This window comes from Polistes dominula, unplaced genomic scaffold, assembly GCF_049000335.1.
Source record: "Polistes dominula isolate Pdom_NZ unplaced genomic scaffold, Pdom_raw_medaka contig_82, whole genome shotgun sequence".
Taxonomy (NCBI): domain Eukaryota; kingdom Metazoa; phylum Arthropoda; class Insecta; order Hymenoptera; family Vespidae; genus Polistes; species Polistes dominula.
The window spans coordinates 6,662,247-6,683,087 of record NW_028301046.1 but is presented as its reverse complement, the minus strand read 5'-3'; the positions used below and the strand labels follow the sequence as shown (position 1 = coordinate 6,683,087).

Below are 20,841 nucleotides of genomic sequence, written 5' to 3'. Positions count from 1 at the left end.
TTTTTCTTTTTCCATTTCACGATTTTTTTTCTTTTCTATTTTTCTTTTTTTCTTTTTTCTTTTTTCTTTACTTTTCTTCTCCTCTCTTTCTCTTTCTCTTTTTCTTCGCAGCAGCGCTGCTCCTTTTTTCCTGGGTCGAATATCGATCCTGATATTTCTACTTGCTTTTTTTTTCTTTCCTTACAAACGTGCGTCATTTCCAGATACCCTTCGCGTTCGTCTTGCTTTCTTTCTTTCTCTTCTGTTCTGTTCTCTTCTCTTCTCTTCTCTTCTCTTCTCTTCTCTTCTCTTCTCTTCTCTTCTCTTCTCTTCTCTTCTCTTCTCTTCTCTTCTCTTCTCTTCTCTTCTCTTCTCTTCTCTTCTCTTCTCTTCTCTTCTCTTCTCTTCTCTTCTCTTCTCTTCTCTTCTCTTCTCTTCTCTTCTCTTCTCTTCTCTTCTCTTCTCTTCTCTTCTCTTCTCTTCTCTTCTCTACTCTTCTCTTTCTTACTTCTGCTTCGCGGTTATACGACGCGGACCAATATTTTTCGATCGTACGATAAAATATTATCGGTCTTTCGGCCGAGTTTGACCTCGACTAGAAGAAACGAAAGAAACCGAGAGAGAAAAAGAGTGCACGCTCGTTTCTATACTATATGTGGTATATGTGATGTACGTGCGTATATGTAGGTGTGTGTGTGTTAGTGCGAGAAAGAAGCTAGACAAAATAATTAAATTGAAAAGCGTTCGCTTATCTCTCAAGAGCATCCCTCTCCGTCCTATCCTTTAACCTGCTCCCACCCTCACCTACTCCCACAACCCCCAACTAGAACCCTCTCTCCTCTTTCTATCTCTATTCTCATCGATTGATATTCTTTCAAGATGAAAACTAGAAGAGAAAGGATAACGCGCAAAGGAAAGAAAGCGAAGAATACTGGCAGAGGATGGGGGAGAGGGTTGGAAGGGGAATTTAACAAAAGGACTCGTAAAAATGAAAGAATAATAACCTTCGGACTTGCCGCGAGAACTCAAAAGAGACAGGAAAGGACACGTGAGTTAGTGAGTGAACGTTTGTGTGTGTGTGTGTGTGTGTGTGTATACGTGTGTGTGCACGCGAGCGATTGGAATGTCGCGATGTTCGCGAATATTTTTCTATCGAACATTGAAAATCTCTTTTCATCGTTAGCCCGTATCAATCTTCAAAGCTCGACTCGCTTCTCTCGATTTCTTTCTTTTCTTTTATTTTTTTTTCTTCTTCTTTCTTTTTTCTTTTTTTTTTCTTCTTTTTTCACCCTCGCTCTTTTCCTACCCTTTTCTCCCACTCTCCCTTCGTCCCAACCGCCTGCCTCTTCTTCTCTTCTTCCCACACTCCTCCTCCTCTTCCTCTTCCTCTTCCTCTTCCTCTTCCTCCTCCTCCTCCTCCTCCTCCTTCTCCTTCTCCTCCTCCTCCTCCTACCCCAGCCTCTTCCTCCGCCTCTTACTCCTTTCGCCCTACCTCTTTCTCTCACACTCGTTCTCTCTCTTGCTCTCGTTCTTTTTCTTTTTATTTTTTTCTCTCTCTCTCTCTCTCTCTCTCTCCTTCTTTTTCTTTCTCACTCCCTTTCCTTGCCCTCTCCTCTCAAAACCCCTCCTCTCCTCCTTTTTCTCTCGGTTCAATATCGATCCTGGCCTATTTTCCTTTTTTCTTCCGCAAGTTCCACCCTTTTCCTCCCTTTTTCTGTTTTCATCCAAGTACGAACAAGAACGTAATTCGCTTTCGCGTAGCTTCCCTCTCTCTCTTTCCCTCTCTCTCTTTCTCTCTCTCTCTCTCTTTCTCTCTCACTCGATGTCTTGCGCTCCGTCCGGTTTATATAAATATTCTTCTCTCGGCGTCCGCGAGAAACGAAAAATTACGGTGCGGAAAATTTTCGGTAAGGAATGCTCGAGTATACGTATGTATGTATGTACATGCATGCACTTACGTACGTACGTACGTACGTATCCTTCTGTATTGTATCTATGTAGAATATATACATATGTATACACATATATATACGTATTTCGTTCTCTCTTTTCTCTCTCTCTCTCTCTCTCTCTCTCTCTGCCTCTCTATCTTTTTATATCTTGAAAAAAGCTCTTTCTTGCATTTAAGTAAGTATATACACAGAAATATCCAGAAGTATCCAACCCATCATAGTAGCTATATACTTTATTTTTCTTTCTACCTTTTTTTTGTTATAATATATATATATATTTTAGTTTTATTATTTTCGTTAGAGATCTCGACCACCCCACCCCACTCCACCTTACCCTAGCTCCCCCTTCAAGTTCCTCTTACTATCTACCACTTATTTCTTTCGTTCTTGTTGTTTGATAAATTTAGGGATCGATAAATAATTACGAGGATTGTCGGTGTTCCTTCGGCTAAAAGGTTCGTCGAGAGACGACGACGACAACGACGACGATGACGAAGACGACAACGACGACGACGATGACTACGACCAACGACCGACGTCGTAGTTTTCGTTTCGATTGGAGCTTCGAAAGTACATTTACCCGGTTGTTTTTTTTTATTTTTGCCCCTCACTCCTCTTCCTCCCTGCTTGGTCGCTTTGACCACCCATCCTCCTCCCTTTCCCTTTCCCACCTCCCCCTGCTACCCCAACTTTTTCTGCTACCTATATCGATCTTCATTAGTCTCCATGGCCGACGACGTACTTTTCAACGTCGTCTTCGTTGTCCACGACGATGGGCTCAAAAACTTTTACTCCGGGTTTTACCTTGGTTGACAACTATGTTTGGCTAACGTACGTACGTACGTACGTACTACGGTACAAACGTGTACTATGTGATACCACCACCACCACCATCATGACATAGATCGCAGTTAGAAAAAAGAAAAAAAAAAACTTTATCGTCCAGTCATGGGCGAACGAACGATCCGTCGTCGTAACTAATTTTTTCCAAAACTACGAAAAAACTTTTTCTTCGGATCGCGTGATACCTCCCGCTCCCCCTCTCCACCCCCGAACTTCATTTAAAAAAGTACTGATTCGTCCGTTCGTTCGTACGTTCGTTCTTCTATCCCCACTCACCACCCTAAATTCATCAATCCACCCAACCAAACCACCTACCACCATTCATCTACCTTCCACCTATATCCCCCCCACCATCCCCTTTACTCACCATATATATACCTAACGTTTTATTATCGACCACGACGACGACTTTCTGTGTTCTCTCTTCAATTTATTTTTTCCAATAGTCTAGTCGAGCCTTCTTTCTTTTGCCGCTGCTATGTTCGATATAAGAGCGCGGGGACGAATAGAAGGAACGTTCCTTTTGAAATCTATCAAATATCAGGAAAAATGGCGGGGACATTGGCAACTATGGCTCCTCAAAGCGTCCACCAACGTTGCTGCTCTCGCTTTTTTTTCTTCTTCGTTTTGCTTGCTTTTCTTTCTATCTTTCTTTCTTTATTTATTTTTATTTCTCTCTCTCTCTCTTTTTATTTCTTTCTTTTTCCCTCTCCTTTTTTCTTTCTCTCTCTCTCTCTTGCCTCATCTTTTTCCGGGGTCAAATATCGATTCTGATATTTCCAGGACCATTTTCTGTTTCCTCGGACAGATGTTAGCTCTTCACCCTTTACTATTTCTCCTTTTCCTTCCATCCATCCTCCCACTCCGTTCCTTTTTTCTTCCTTATTTTCTTATTCTCTCATCCTAGTTCTTTCAGAGGGAATTCGAAAAGAGAAAAGAAACTTACGGTAGACCGAAAAAGAAGACATAGCGAAAACATAGCTAAGCAGCTTTTAGTAACGAGCTTTGACTGAATTTATCCTTCCCTTTTCCCTCATTTCCCTTACCCTTCCTCACTCTCTCTCTCACTCCCTCTTCTACTCTCTCTTTCTCTCTCTCTCTTTCTCTCTCTCTCTCTTTCTCTCTCTCTCTCTTTTTTTCGTGGAAAAGTTGAAAGTCCTTGGAGAACTGGTATGAAACTTGTTGGAGATCTAAACTGTGACGTAAGAAAGAATTGAAAAGTTTAATCGTTGAAGTTGTTTAAGTCGCTTCGCCGAGCTTTCTCTGAATTTTCACTTATGCTAGGTAGCTTTTTCTATCGTGGATAGAAATAAGATTCTTTTTTTTTTCGCGCGAACTCTCGACTAAGGTTGGTAGGTAGGTTGGTAGGTTGGTAGGTAGCTAGGTAGGTAGGTGGATAAGTAGGTACCTAGTTTCTCGAGAAAATCCTGCCACGACAAGCGGCCTCCTCTTCGTTTGCTTGTTCACTCTCTTTCTATCTCTTTCTCACTTTTTCTCTCATCCTCTCTCTCCCTCTCTCTCTCTCTCTCACTCTCTTTCTCACTCTCTTTTTTACGCTCTGTTACATCAACTTCAGTCAACAACATCTCTAATCTACACATCCTACGACTATATATCCTCTATTTATAAATTTATTTTCCTCTATCGATGAACGTTAAACTTTAAAAATAACATCGACGACAACGACAACGGTTACAACAACAACAGCAACAAAAAAGTAACATGCCGTCGATTTGATGGATTCATAATTTCATGATTAAATTGAAAATAATCATAAATATTGTTCTTATATAGTCAATTTACTTTGACGTTGATTGATGTAACGATCTATACTAATGTTATAACTAATATAAGTGCAATTGTATTCTGATGTTTCGCGCATTGATGGCAACTTTATGTCAATTAAAATGAATATGCAATCAATGTTAACATATATACATACGTATATATATATATATATTCTTATATACGTATACGCGTATTCTTTACCGAGTACATAATTTTCATGGCAAAAAAAAATATGTGATTGTAATATAAATATAATTATAACGAGATTCGTCGAACTGTTAGATGGTTTTTTTTATTTTTTCCCACGAAATCTACGTTCGTTCATTCGTACGTAAGTTTGTTCGTAAGTTCGTTCGATCGATCAATCTAACCACGGTAGCAGCGTCTGCTACTCGTCATTCGAAAAACACGTGGCCCCTCTAAAACACTGGCTCTACTGTTTCTCTCCTTGACGTTCTATCCTATGCGCGAGTCTTTTAATGAGCCGACAAAATCTACCCGAGGAGAACTAATTCGTTCTTTTGAACCGTGGACGCCTGTGCCTCTCCGAAAAGGGCGACCGTTTCTTTACGACGTCTCCTTCGGGATTCTCGTAATGGCCGCTAATTAAAAAATTATCTTCTTCTTCTTCTTCTTCTTCTTCTTCTTCTTCTTCTTCTTCTTCTTCTTCTTCTTCTACTTCTTCTTCTTCTACTTCTTCTTTTTCTTCTTCTACTTCCTCTTTTTCTTTTTTCTTTATATTTTTTTTTATATTTTTCTTTTTCGCGACCACCGTCGTTCGTATTTAATTCACGTGTTTCGTGTACCCACTTATTTAAAATGTAGTCAAATTTAAATTTATACGTTTTAAGATCCGTCTCGAGTGACGACACTTACACAAAAGCAAATAATATCTTTTAAAAAGTTTAAATTATCGTTTACAATTGAATTTCAAGTGTATATTAAATAACGTGTTTGTTACAACAACGCTCGTTAATCCATTACCCGCCACAATACAAAAATATAAAAAAAAACTTAAACTTTATAATGATATTCATACTAACCAATTGAAACTATTTTTGTCATAATTGTTGTTATTTTTATTTAAATATGTAGCGCGTGGCATTATCTCATTATTTAATTACTATATTTCATTCTGAAGTTGTACTTATTAAAAAAAACAAAAATTTGAAAATGTGTCGCAATAATGAGTTATAATACGCTAAAATTACTATCTAAAAATAATCAAATCTCACGCGTCGAACACAAATATTATTCGTAAGTCTTCGTAACCCTATGGTTTTTAAATCTCTTTTTGTGGGGTTTATATCAAAAAGGAAAATTTACGGTACAGCCTGTCGGATAATTATGATCGATGAGATCTACAAAAAAAAGAAAAGAAAAACTAGCTTTTATAGTTATTTCTTTTAAATACGAACTTTTGAACGAAGCTTACGTCGTACACGTACACGTACACGTACACGTACACGTACATGTACGATCCAAGGATTTTTGTTCTCTCTTCCTAAAACGGTTCCCATATCACCGATGCAAAAATTCAAATTCGGTGTCATTAATAAAAATTAAAGAGACATCACGGAGGGCTGTATAGGACGGTTTTCTCTCTCTCTAAAATTCTGCTACGAAATAGGGCTGAAAGAAAGAGGAGGAAGAAGTAGAAGAAGAAGAAGAAGGGACACAATTCTCGAGGGCAAAACTACCTTTATCTTACCTGCCGCGGTACAATAGCGTGAGACTATGGGCCCTTTGTACTCAACTTCCACGATGATCTGCATACGCACCCTTTCTAGCCGCTGATACGCACCCTAAGGCGACCATCTTACAAAAACCCGACGTAGAACAACAACAAAAAACATATATATATATATATAACCGCACTGAAGCTCGCATATTTTTTTTTCTTCAAATTTTTTTTTTATTCGCTTGCACGGTTCCTCTGTCTTCCTAAGGTTTTTTTTCTAATGTTTTGTTTTCTTGCGGGGTTTTTTTTTGTTACATACATATATTCTTCCTTCATTTCGCTCATACACAATTTTTTATCTTTCTCTCTCTCTCTTTCTTTTTCTTGGAAGGAAACGGATAGGATTCTTTTTTTGCTATCTTTTTCCTTTTCTTTTTTAGCCGCTAACGGTACGACGCTCGCGGGATAAATTACGCTTGGTCACGTCTCGAACGTGAGACACCCTGACTTTCGTCTAACCTAAAAGAAACTTACAAGACCGAAGACCGTTATTTTTCGTTTATGCCGATTAGTATTGCAATGTGCTAGGGTAATCTTTGGTTAAAAAAGTCTTCTTCTTCGTCTTCTTCTGCGAATATGGTGGTATATATTTTTTTTATGCAAGGTATCAAATTGAATCATTTTAATATTACCATTTGTGAAAATCAATTGCAATAGATTTTTTCTATGATTTCGTATAGTTACATGGAATTAACGAAATCGTAAATATTAATTTTTCTTTTTCACAAATTTATACTAATTCTAATTGACTAATAACCGTATGAATTAATCCTGTATGGAAATTAAAATAATTTCAAATTTTTGTCAACAATGAGTAGTTTTTTTTATATTATTTTTTTAGTATTTTTGTTATTTTTTCCTAAATTATCAGCATGTTAAAATTTATAACATTTTAAAGAGAATTAAACGATCAAATGTTCTCGAAGTGACATAGGCTAATTTATATAGGAAATAAATCAATAATGTTAACTTCATAAATTTAGTTTGTAAAAAATATTTTTCTTCGTTGACTGGTTACACACCTTAGGGATAATAATTTTTTTTCTTCTGCAGTATGTTAAGAAAAAAGGGAAGGGAGAAAAAGAGAATAGAAAAAATATCGGCCAAAGATATTTTCCAGTTGAATGAACAGGGGGTGACGATGAACGACGATGAACGACGATGAGGAGGTAACGAATGCACCTTAGAAAGGGTTTGTCTGGTCGAAAATTTCATAGAAAAGGGTCCCATAACTCTGTCTTGAGTCCAAATGTTGTGACAACGTTGCCAAAAAAGGGCTGGAACGAGCACGTTACTCAAACGCAAAACTTATATTGTTTTCCGATTGCACGAAAAAAAGACAAAATGTTTTAAAACATTCAATCCAAAATTGTAATTTTTTGATTATCGTATCGTTGAATATAAAATTCTGTAAAAAATATAAGAAAAAAATTGAAAATATGATTCGTTACAAATTTTATATACATCAAATCCTTTTTTTAGTAATTGATTATTAATGGAAATCTATTTTTTATGTTGTACATTATAGAATTATATTGAAATATTAAAAGGAGATTTTTTTTTCAATTGAATTAATTTTAAATCGATAACAAATATACATACAAATAACAAACATTTACCTACTTATTTGTTACTTTTTTCTAATATTTTTTTTTTATGAGTTACCATTAAATTGTAATCTCGTATTTGAAAAATGAACTAATGGAACAAAAAAAAGGAATGGGTTCTGATTGATGTTAACACGAGTGTTACCACGCATACTGTAAGAATAGAGGGATCAAACAATTGCGTATCGTGATTAGGTTAGCAATTTTTTTTTTAGTTGCATACCAACCAGGTATACGTTTCAACATTTATCACGGGTATCAGCACCTAACGTATATAATTTCATTATAATATCCCAGACCATTCGTAAATATGCACATACACGTAACAAATTATATGCGAAACGTTTTAACATAACGAGATAGAAAATTTTTAAAGCAAAAAAAAAGACTGAACGAACAATAAAAGGGGGAGGAAAAAAACGAAAAGAAAAAAGAAATAAACAGGCAACGAGATTTCAACCCTTTCAACTCTTTCTCGGCGCGAGATACGTTGGTAAAGAAGAAAGAAGGAAGGAAAAAGAAAAAAAAAGAAAGAAAAAAATTCATTAACCTATACGATCCATAGATGATATTCGAAAGGCAAAGTAACAAAAAAAAAAGAAAAAAAAAGAAATGGCAACCCTCTTAACTAGCGCGACTAGCTTCCCCATTCGTTAGAATTTTTTTTTTGCTATTTCTCCGGTAGTAACGGGTAGTCGAAACGAGACAATGAACTGAACGTCTATTTCTCTCTCTCTCTCTCTCTTTCTTCCTTACTTTCTCTTTCTCTCCCTCCCTCCCTAAAACCTTTACTTCATTTTTTGTCTCACGTAGCTCAGAGACAAAAATGCCGTTGCGCGAGATTTGCATTCTCGTCTCGGGCGGAGCTAGAAAGAAGCAGCAAGGGATAGAGGTGAAAAAAAAGAGAGAAAAAAAGGAGTCCATCGGAAAGAGGTGAAGAGAGAGAGAGAGAGACAGAGAGAGAGAGAGAAAGACAGACAGAAAGAATGAGTAGGAAAAAAAGTGGCTAAGAGGGGTCAGGTCTACCGTGAGCTATTATTTTAATTTTCTCCTACCGTGGCGAAGGGATGAGCGAGTAGTCGTCATATAAAAGAAAGAAAGAAAGAAAGAAAGAGAGAGAGAGAAGGAAAGAGATTCTTCTTTTACATAATCTGCGTCAAGGGTGATTTTTTCACCACCCGAAGGCCAAGGACTCTCACGGAATACAGAAAAGAATGATTTCAGTTACACCCGTTCGAGAAGAAGAAGAAGAAGAAGAACGGCCAAAAGATATTTTGCATCTCGACGAATAAAAAACAAAACCCAGCAAAGGAGGAAAAGAAACGGGGTGGGGTGTTCGACTCGGAAAGGTGGGGAAGGGAAGGGGATGATACTGCAGAGTAAGAAGAAGTGGAAGAAGAAGAAGATAAAACGGTACCGTCACCCCGAGCAAAAATTACCCTAAATAGTTGCTCTAAGCGTTTTAAGGGATTACGATCGGGCAGGCGTAAAGGCAGCCTAAGAAAAAAAGAAAGAAAAAAAGGGTTGACCACCCGCTGGGCAAAAGCGTCGACAGATTACAAGTTCGGAATACGTGTTTACAGGCTTCAAAAGCTCAACAGCCTCTTTCGATTTATTCGGCTTTCCTGCCCTACATCTTCTCTTTCTTTTCACGATTCACAACCCCTATCTTAACCTATCTCTCCATTGGGTTTTTCTCAATCTCCCAAAGATGAGGATTTTTTACGCGTCGTTGACGGATTTTTTTCAATAGTTAAATGGAGCATATAAGGTTTTTGGTAGGTCGATGCACAATGCAACTTCCGAAAGAATAATGCAACATGAAATTCGCTCTATAAAAATTATTTATAGTTAAAGAAGAAAAAAAGAAATAAAACAACGTCAAACGATATGCTCAAACATAAGCGATACGATCATTGTCGAAGGTTATGCCAGTTTTTTAAGAACAAAACTATTAAAAATCTTAACTTCGATTATCATTATTATCATTCGATTCCAATTAGTAATTGTTCGATAACGAAATATCGTACTCGAGATATTTGTCGAGGTTAAAAAATGGAAAAGAGGGTTAAAAAGGTTTTTAATGTCCTTACGTTCGTACGACCAAAGCCACGAGATATTTTTTTGTCAGCAGGGTTCGCGATAAGAAGGGCTGAAAAACGTCGATGATTTAACTGGAGGGGTTCATCATCCCCAAATGGGAATGAATATTTCTATCACTTTTTTTCTTTCTTTTCTTTCTTGCCTAGCACTCTCATCTTGATGCGCCCGTATGCGGTCTATGCAGATTGCTCGATTGTCTTCGAAGGAAAAGCTTTTTCTTTCTCATTCCAGTGGCAACAGCATCACCAGCACCAGCACCAACACCAGCACCGGCAACAGCAACAGCAGCAGTAGCACCGGTACGCTAAGGTACAACGCTACGGTACTTTACGGGCTGCCCCGTGAGAATCTTCCGTGCATTTGCATGCCGCGGATTATTTAAATCATCCCCCGGTTCTTATTGTCGTGGGCTCCTTGTTTTTTCTCCATAAGGCCTCAGAGTAAGAAAATCTCATAGGAGGTTCTTTGCATAGACCAACCAGCGTCTGCCGGCCCGTGTGACGGACAAAAAAAAGTAGGGTGCTTCCTTAAGAGGGCAAAAGAAATAAAGTAGTAGGGACAAAATGAGAAAGAAATAAAGAGACCAAAAAAGAAAGAAAGAAAAAAAACGAATCAAAGAAAAAGAAGGTATAGACAGGTACGACGCAACACATCCTTTTCCTTTAAACTACTGCAGGTTCTACACGATGAATGTTTCTCAAGAATCCCGTTGTGGTGATCCCTCTATTCGCATTCAAATATATCAAACGCACGGATTTCGGCCACAAAACTTAAATATATTATTATACTTCTTTTTTTTCTTCCCTATAATTCGCATTCTAACGGTGTACTATTATCATTGATTCCAATAAAATAAGGAGGTGGGGAAAAGATTATAATTGTTTCGACAAAAATAGAATCGAAAGATCGAATGTTTTTATATCAAATATAAAATAGCAAGAAAAAAACAAAGTAAAAAATAAATTAAAAAAAAAAATCGTCCTGTATCCATAACGTCATTAAAAGAGAATAGAAAAAATAAAAAAAAAAGGATAGGAGAGGGTAGATGGGGGAAAGCAAAATCTCAGCGCAGTCGATTGAAGAAACATTGCAAACCGACGAATATCTGCACAAACGATCCCGTCTTTCTATCTCTTTCTCTTTCTTTCTCTCTCCTACCATCTTTTCTCTCTTTAGCCCGTTCTATCTCATCTTCACTCGCGCACATAAACTTTTTTTACTTCGCCGTAACACTCCCGACTCTTTTTTCGCGCTTCCGTCTATTTGTTTTTTTTTTCCTTTCTTTTTCATTTCCCTCTCTTTTCTTCCATTTTTTTCTTCTTTTTTTCCTTTTTTTATATATACATATATATATACCAACCTCGAGGCAGGAACGAGGCGAAAGAACGGTAGCGCGCTATGCAAAGCGATCTTCAACCCTTTTTGACGCCCTTCTTCCATCCACTGTCCCTTTTTTCCTTCTGTCTCTTTACGCGTGTCTCTCTTTTTACCCCTTCCTCCTTTTCTACCTTTGTTTCCCTCGGTTTCTCTCTCTCATCTCTCTTTCTCATACACATATACTCTCTTCTCCGCACAAAGTTTCGTCCGTGTCTCTCTGTCGTCCTCTAATCCAGCCTCGTCTAAATTATGCAGGACTCTCGCCCGGAGACAGCGCAGAGGGCCAGAGAGTAGGGGATTCGAGTGGAGGAAAGGAAAAAACAAAATCAAAACAGGGGTAGTACAACTCGTTTCGTTCGTGGATGCCGTGCAAAAAAAAAAAGGAAGAAAGAAAGAAAGAAAGCTTCGTTCTCTTCCTATCTCTCTCTCTCTCTCTCTCTCTCTCTCTCTCTCTCTCTCTCTCTCTCTCTTACTCTCTTTTTCTGTCTAGCTTTTATCTTCTTTCTATCGCACTTATTGCCACATTCAATTTCATCCGAACGACGTTTTCTTTCCGTCCATATTTAATTTAACAGTTTATTTTTTATTTTAAATACTCTTGTGAATAAATAAAAAGCGTGCTCTGCGAAAATTCCTCCCCCCCCCCCCAATATATATATGCATAATATTATAAATATACAGGGTGATTCACTAACTCTTGCCACCTGAATAGCTACCAAAGTATGATAGTAGCAAAAAAGTTTATTAAAAAAAAGTTGCATGAAAAGTTCAGAAGTATAATATGTTCTTTTTTACAAGGTTCAGTATTTTTTGAGATTTATAGGTCAACTGTGTTGTTTTAAGTATAATGCTATATTTTAATACTTGTTTATATATATATATATATTAATAAATTAAAAAAAAAAGAAACTAACCAATAAAAAACAACTTACGTCAGTGGAGAGACCATTGTTCCACGGGTAAGGTGGCTGAGGTGGTGACTGTTGTTGATGATGAATACCGGCCACTCCGCTTGCGGAATGCGGATTATGAATGTGTTCCGCCATTACGCTAACCCAGTGGGCCAGGCCACCACCCCCGGTTGCAGCGGGGCCCGTTCCTCCGCTTCCGGTACCCCCACTACCTGCTCCACCTCCACCTCCTCCTCCACCGCCACCGCCCCCACCATCCTCGCCTCCTTCCGACCACGCGAACGACGCTTTCTGAAAGCAACAGGAGAAAATACGAGTTAGGATTCTTCTCGAATTTGATTACCATTATAATACTAGCTCTGGTTTTTTAAAAGTTATTTCTTTGATAATTTTTTTTTTAATCGGGTTGCGATAGAAATATTATTTATTTCCCTTTCCTTTTTTTTGTATTTTTGTAATTTATTATATTCATGGTAATAGTATAAATATTTTTTTTGGTTTTCTTGTTCTCATAAGCTTTTCGTAAGAGATTTAAATATTCAATGATGAAAATGTACTTTGTTGAAAATATTTTAGTAAGAGAAAAAAAATATAAAAACTCCGATGCAAAAATAAAACAAGAGTCTAAGTTTCTACGTCAGGCAGAATGAAATGTAAATAATAAAACGTTTTATCTACTAAGAATATATTATCGAGGAAAATATCCATCTAAGATTCTGTGTCAATCAGAATGAAACGTTAATAATGAAACATCTTTATTTTCGTCTAATAAGAATAAAAATAATATAAAAAACGAATTAATCGAAGTTTTTGTATCAATCAAAATGGAGCATAAATAATAAAAGTATCTCATCTAACTGGAAATCATTGTGAAAGAAAAATATTTCTCTCTTTCTCTAAATATCTATATCGATCAGAACTAAACATGAATAATAAAGCATTTTTTATCCGACAGAAATAGACGTGAAGTTAAAAGAAGAAAATATTAGTTTGAGTTTTCACGTTAATCAAAATACAAATGTAAGTAATGAAACCTTATTTCTTTTTGTTATTCGATAAGAATATTATTTATCAATCAAAGAAAAAAGAAAAGAATTTCAATATTTTTCCATAGATCAGATTGCACGCATTGATATCTCTAAATGATTAAAAAAAAAGAATTATTACCGAATCGAGATGAAAGAAAATTAAACTAAACGAAATATGAGATTGATCGAGAAGAAAAGGATTCTGACGAAATACTTTTCGAGCGGTAAACCTTTTTTTTGTTACCATATTATTCTTAAAAAATACCCTCCCTACCCTAAAGTACCACCCTTTTAGCAAAGTATATAATTACTATGACGAAAGAAATAGAAAGAGAAAGAGAAAGAAAGAAAGAAAAAAAGAGATTAGTAGTTACAATCCAAGCAAGCAGTCATCGATCCTACGTGAAATGCATAAAGAATTCATAGGACCATAGAAAGTGGAGAAAACGTTAGGGAGGCAACGATGGGCGCAATCGATACGTCGTCGGAACGTAAAAAAGTAAAAAAAAAAAGAAAAAGAAAATGAAAAAAAAGAGAGATAAAAACAGAAAACTGCTGAGCCCACCACAAACGAAAAAAATAAAATATTCGTCTTTTTTTTTAAATTATTTTTCTTTCTTTTCTTCGTACGTCCTTCATCGTTCCCTCTTTTTCCTCCTTCTCCTCCTCCTCCTCCACCTGCTCCTCCACCCTCATCATCCCTTTTACCTTACAACTCTTACCATCAAACCCTTTTTACCTTTCTCTCTTTCACTCTCTCTCTCTCTCTCTCTCTTTACTTTCCATTCGTAACACGCGTTTGATCATTCGTTTCTTCAACAAGGTCGATTAATTGGATGGATTTAATTAGCAGCAACGCAGATTTACTTGTTAATTGCTCGCCCAGCACGAATCGTGAGAAAGCTCGTTATAAATCGTTGCACCGATTATCCGCAAAACCCCCGAAGGAAACCGAACCCCGCCTCTTTCGTTCTCTTCCACACACTCTCTTTCTTTCTCTCTTTTTCTTTTCTCTTTCTTTCTTTACTCTCTTTTTCTCTCGTGGGCTTTTTACTATAAGCAAGGGTGTTATTCCTCGGACGAGCTCCACGCGTAGGGGATGATGCGTTTCATTATTGCCAGCCGGTACTTAATTACACGCTCCCAAAGGCGCGAAACGCCCTTGGTCCCTGCAATTTCTGTCCCACTCCCTTCTCCCTTCTACCCCCCTTACTCTCTCTCACACACACTCTCCTTCTCTTTTTTACTTGGTTGCTTGGTTGCTTGCTTGCTTGCTTGCTTGCTTGCTTGAATACTTGCTTACTTGCTTGCTTGCTTACTCGCTCGACACGAAGCTGTCCTTTCGCTCCGCTTACACCGTTTTATTATCGATAACGTCGTTTACTGGCACAGAAATGTCAGGAGGTAAGGGTAACACAGAGTAAAACCAATCCTTTCTTTAAATAAATAACGTTTCTAAACGATCGACACAGTGTTTGCCGTTTATAAACCGTCTTCTCTCAATCTCGCGAAACATAGATTTGTATATTTCACTAAGGTGTTATTTTAAAAAATCTTTTTCGATCCTATTACGAATATTTTTTTCTCTTTCTTTATTTTTATTTTTCCTTTAATTAATTGCTTGTATTTCATGATTTAGATAATATCGTTTCAATTATTTTAGATTATTTTTATGACAAAATCAAATTATGTTTATCCAGTATTTTAATATTTCATTTGATAATCTTATTGTTAATCTTTCCTAACAAATAAATTACTTGAATTAGGTTTGTAATTTTTATATTTTTCTTTTTTTTTTTTGAAATAAGAGAGAGAGAGAGAGAGAGTAAAAGTAGATGGTAGTGTTTTAATATACGAGGATGGGTTGATAAGTTTTAAGCTTCGACCAAAAAAATTTTATTATGTTTTTTTTTTTAATATAAAAAATGAGTTTGACCAAGAAAAATTGTTTCTATATTAGGTTTAAAACTTTTCAACCCATTCACGTGTCGTCATAGGATGCGTCATAAATTTGTACGATCATCTTAGCAGAGCCAAAAATGCGATCTCGCCAAGAATATTCTTTTTCTTAAAAGCTTCGAGGAGGGTGGGGGAAGAACGGAGGTAGGGATGGTAAAATGGAGTAACAGGAAGGTGACGCGTTTGACGTTTAAATATCGTCGATGCTTAACGAAATAAAACTTCCATTTTATATGAAATTTAATATAAGAAAAAACACAAGGATATATTTGAAATTTGTCTTTTATTATCTTTCAATTTCATATTCTTTTAATAATATAGTCTGAAAAATAAAATGAAAAAGTAATTATGTCATTTTTAATTTATTCACGAGATAATAATAATAATAATAATAATAATAATAATAATAATAATAATAATAATAATATGAAAAGATACGAAATTAATTATTCTGAGAATTCGTCAATTTTAAATAGTTTTTAAAATAAGAAAAACAAAAAAAAAGGAAAATAATTGTGAAAGAAAGATGATTTCCTAGAGATAAACGAAATTTATAACACCTTTCATTCCTTTTCGGGGAGGAAGGAAGGGCTGTTTGTTTCTTTTTTTCGTAATGTTCTCCTTTATGGTCTCGTTACTCGGAAAAACACGTCGCCGCACTAACCACCACTACCACCACCAACCCCTCCCCCCCCCGTTTAACTTTTTAATCGACAACGTATACTCGTCAACTCGTCCTTAACTTCATTTTGCTAAACCATTTGAGCTGAATTTTTTTTTTACCCGTTTGCCCTTTTTCATTCCTTCTTCTTACTATTTTTTTTTTTATTTCAAGGCAATCTCTCTCCTCAGTTGCAGGAAAAATTGAAGGAAAATAAAAGTAAGTAGGTAAGAAAAAAAATACGAAAAAAAATAAAGAAAAAAAAAATATGGAATCGTTCAAATATAGAGAGAACGAAAAATAATGCGTTCTTTAAATATAATATAAGAAAGAAAGAAATATAGAAAGAAAGAAAATAAGAAAAAAAGAAAAAATGTAAGAAGAATAGAAAGAATAGGAATCGAAATCGGATGGACCGAAAGTTCTTTTCGAATCTGGGTCAAACTCGCGAAGCACGCGATTGAAAGCAGAAGCACTCTCCCGCGCATCGTCTTGAAACGTTTCCCTTCTTTTCCAACGTCTATATGATTGCCCTTACGAAAAAGGGAATGCATATATACATGTACATATGTGTACATATTTATATATATATACATATATATCGAACGCGTATAAGTATATATATCAAACCCATTATATATACTTATACGCATACATGTAAGTATAGGAATATATCCGATGTACGTATGTATTTACATTCGTGTGAATATGAACACATCGATTTGATGTACAGGGTATCTCGTGTTTTTCTTTTTCCCTCCTCACAACAAAAATGTGTTACTATTATTACTATATTCTTTTATAAGTAAAAGTAAGGAAAATAAAGAGAAGAAAAAGTAATCGTTACCCAAACGTGGGCTCTTAAATGACATCGTTAAAAATATGTTTCAAATAAAAATACATTAACCGGGACACTAACGTACACGTGTTATTATACAATAATTACGACAATGGACTTCGATCGAGTTAAACTAAATTTGTATGATACAATTTATTTCGAGATATTTATATATATACCATTGTATAAGAACCTAATATAAATACCTATATATATATATATATATTATCAATACATTTTTAATTTTTTTTTCCAACTAACAATCAGTCAACTTTCGTAATTATCGGCTTATACGAAATAATAAAACACTTGCGCGTAACTTAAAAATTAAATTAAAGGATGGGGAAATGAAAAAGAAGAAAAATATCGACGATTAACTACAGACGTCGAATGAAGTATAATATATAATAGCTAACCTCGTCGTGATCTTCACGATGGAGGGCGAGATTTCTCGGGAAGGCGGGTACGCTACTAACGGTGAGTCCCTTCAAATCCTTCAAATCCTTCAAATCTTTGAGTGCACCAAGAGCGTTCAAGTTGTCCTTAAAATTGGCCAAATTAAAATTAATACCTTGTTCCTTGAAATTGAGATGCCTATTTAGCACAGTTTTACCGAGCGCGCTAGCTAATAAACTGTTGTAGAGCTCGTTTCTTAAGATAAATTTTTGCTCGGTTGGTGCTTCGTCCTTGCTCGAAAGATCGTTAGATGAATCCGAGTCAACTTCGACGGATGAATTCGACACGACGCTCATCGTTGACATCTTTGCTGTTTCTCTATCTTTTCCTCCTTATAATTCTCGAATTCTTTTTATCTTTTGCCTACTTTTAATCTTCGTTTTATTTTTATATATATATATTATTTGTTTTTCTTTTTCTTCTTTTTTTTTTATTTTCACCGTGTCAACGATACCTTCTTTATCTATTTCTTTCTATTTTTTGTAACTTTTGTTATTTAATATAATTTTTATATTATTTCGTCGGGGTAAAAGACAAAAAGAAAAACAAAAAAAAGATTATTTTCTTCACGCAGAAAGACAAACGTTCGATATCAAAGATTACGGCGAGAGATTAACAAAATACCTGTACACGTGTATATGTATAGGAATTTATATTTAAATACGCTTTTAAAATGTATGCGTGTGTATATATAATATATATATATATATATATTTCTTATTTATTTATTTATTTATTCATTCATTCATTTATTTATTCATTTATTTGTTTCTTCCTTTGTTTATCTTCGAATCGATTAAGAATTTAAAAAGATCGAGTCGCGGGGACTATTTAAAGATAGTAGATTGCTTGTACGAGTCCACGCGGCGAAAGATTCGACGATTTTAAATCTTCTTCTTGTATTAGAAACTTATGGTGAAAATGATTAGTCTCCTACGTTGCCTTCCGTAACAACAACGTTCACAAACAAACAACAACAAATTTGTAATCTTCAAAAACAATTTTTAATTTCCATTCCTTGTTATTATTGGAATAGGAATAAAATAAGAAACGATAAATAGTAGAGGAAAATGATGACGACGATGATGATGATGATGATAAAGAAGAAATAAATCCTAAAGAAAATCCTTTTCACCGCTTTGGAGGGAATGAGGGGCGTGGGGGTAGTAGGTAGCCTCTTCTTGTTCTTTATTGCCTTGAGGAATTAGAAGCCATAAGACACAGTACGTTGCTTATTTATTTCTCTTGTCCTTTTCTTTCCAGGATCTCTCTCTCTCTGTTTCTCTTTTTCTCTCTGTTTCTCTCTTTCTCTCTCTCTCTTTTTCTTTATCTATCTATCTATCCCTTTTCTTTTCTTCTATCTTTCCTTTCTGTAGAAATTCGTCCACGTATTGCAAGACAATTTACAGCTAATCGTATTATTACATCGCTATGATTGTTAAGGGACCTAATAAGACATTTTTATTTTTTTCTTTCCTTCCTTCCTTCCTTCCTTCCCTTTTGTTTTCTAGCTTTTTTATTTATTTATTTTTCTTCCTACAAGTTTTGTCTATGTTAATAAATCGTTTGGTTGATTTTTTCGTGCGTTCAAATGAACAACGTTAACGTTAATTATGCTTCCTTAAACTAGCTATCTTATCAATCGATAATAATTGTTATTTAAATATCATCGGCCGAGCTTTAAGTTCGACCGGAAAATTTCAAAAAAAAAGCTTGCTTTGCTTTAGGAACTTTTGCGCGCGCAGCTTTTTTCGCATGGCCGCGAGCTTTCTAATTGGCTGGCTAATTAGCGCGGGAGAAGTCACCTCGTTTCTCTTCTATCTCTTGTAGTAGCAACACGAGGTTTCAACGTGCCCTTTTATACTTCTATTTATTTCTCTCTCTCTCTCTCTCTCTTTCTCTTTTCCTCTATCTCTTTCTATTTTTGTTTCTCTCCTTAACCTCTAAACTTGTCGCTAAAACACGTGAAAAATAGGAACTTTAGTTGATCGCCACCGAGATCTTAATTCTCGGCATGGACTCTTTTTTCTTCTTTCTTTCCCACCCACCCCCTCTCTCTTCTCTTCTCTCACTCCGCTCTCTCTCTCTCTCACACACACACACACGCGTTCAATCCTCGTACTTCATCGTTACGAGTTTTCTTTGTGCGAAAATTTGGAACTTCTCCTCCAACGTGGCCCTCCTCCGCCAGGTCGGATATCTCCGGCGGCAGGAAGAAGAAGCACAGGAAGAAGAGGAAGCACAGGAACGAGAGGACGAAACATCGTCTCTCGGTCGAAGCATTGATGCTTCTTTAACCCCTTTTGTTTCTCTTGTTTTCTTTCTTTCTCTTTCTCTCTCTCTCCTTCTCTTTCTCTCGTTTTCTGTCTTTTGTTCTCTTCCCCTTATTAGATTATTTGAAAAATGTTGGATTCTTGAACGAGATGACAGATTTGCCGCCGAATGCACTCGATGCTAGGATCAGTGCTCGTTCCATGACGATGATTGGTCGATCGGTCGGTCGGTTGATTGGTTGGTCAAATCGCGAAAGATAAGACGAAGATGAACTTGTACGGGGATCCGAGAAAAAGATGAAGATGAAGAGGCCTCTCGGCCGTATCCGTGAACATTCGGGGTGTTGTTCGTGCCGCTTATTCGAGCGCGCTTGCTGCAATCGCTTTGATGATATAGCAGTCGGGTGGGGTGGTGTGGTGTGGTGTGGGGAGAGGGGTGTAATGGTGATGAGGGGGTAAAGTCGGCGGTCAGTCTCAACGGAGACTTCGTTAAACGCGTTTCGAGCGCGTTGCGAGCTTGTTTTTTTCGTTTTTTTTTTGTTTTGCTTTGCTCTTCTCTTTTTTTCTCTTTCTCTTCCCAAAAAAATATAATAAGAATAAAAGTGTTAGAACAATGTAAATTATAACAATAACAATAAGAGTATAAAAAATAAGAAGGAATAATAGTAGTAATTTTAATATTTATAATGATGAATAAGGATTATTAGAGGGGTTTATATCGGATATGATAAATAAAATAAATTATACCCGAGAAAAAAAAATCAAAATTCTTTTAACGCGCGTTTTTTCAATAACAATAATAATAATAATAATAATAATAATAATAATAATAATAATAATGATAATCACGCGAATCACTCTTCGCGATAATACAAATTGGGAGTAATTATAAACTCGCGCGGTATTTTTTATTTTGGTTCCTTCTCGAATTCGAAAATCGTATATCGTAGGGTACCACCGATGGACGAGAGGTGGTTTTCTTCCTCTCGGCCCTGGCCTCTCGAATCCTAGTTTCTTATGTGAGCGCGACCGCGCGACTGGTTGATGCAGTCCGCGGCGGAGCATAAGGAAGCGGAAGCTCGACGTTCTTCTCTCTCTCTTACTCTTTCTCACACTCTCTCTCTCTCTCTCACTCTCTCACACTCTCTCTCTCTCTCTCTATCTATCTCTCCCTTTCGGTCTTTCTCTCTTTCCTACTCCTACTCAACGTCTCCTTCCCTCTCGATCACCCCCCTCGTCCTCTTTCTTTCTCTCTCTCTTTCTCTCTCTCTCTCTTACTCGGAGCCAAGGAAAGGCGCGCACGCTTCGCCGCGGCCGCCGGCGTC

At 36.4% G+C, this 20,841-nt stretch overlaps 1 protein-coding gene across 3 annotated transcripts in view; it reads right to left on the bottom strand.

Annotated features, from left to right (window-relative positions):
- LOC107068165 (zinc finger protein rotund) overlaps positions 1 to 20,841 on the bottom strand; it is a 177,365-nt gene that overhangs the window by 100,722 nt on the left and 55,802 nt on the right. For 2 of the 3 annotated variants that reach the window (XM_089175333.1, XM_089175334.1), the window contains exons 1-2: positions 17,204 to 20,539; positions 12,323 to 12,592 (exon numbers count right to left, since the gene is read on the bottom strand). In XM_089175333.1, the coding sequence (XP_089031459.1) occupies positions 12,323 to 12,592; positions 17,204 to 17,548 (615 nt within the window). In that variant the 5' untranslated portion in view covers positions 17,549 to 20,539. Of the gene's footprint in view, positions 1 to 12,322; positions 12,593 to 17,203; positions 20,540 to 20,841 lie in introns of those variants that run through there. The other variant, XM_089175335.1, reaches the window with a different exon arrangement.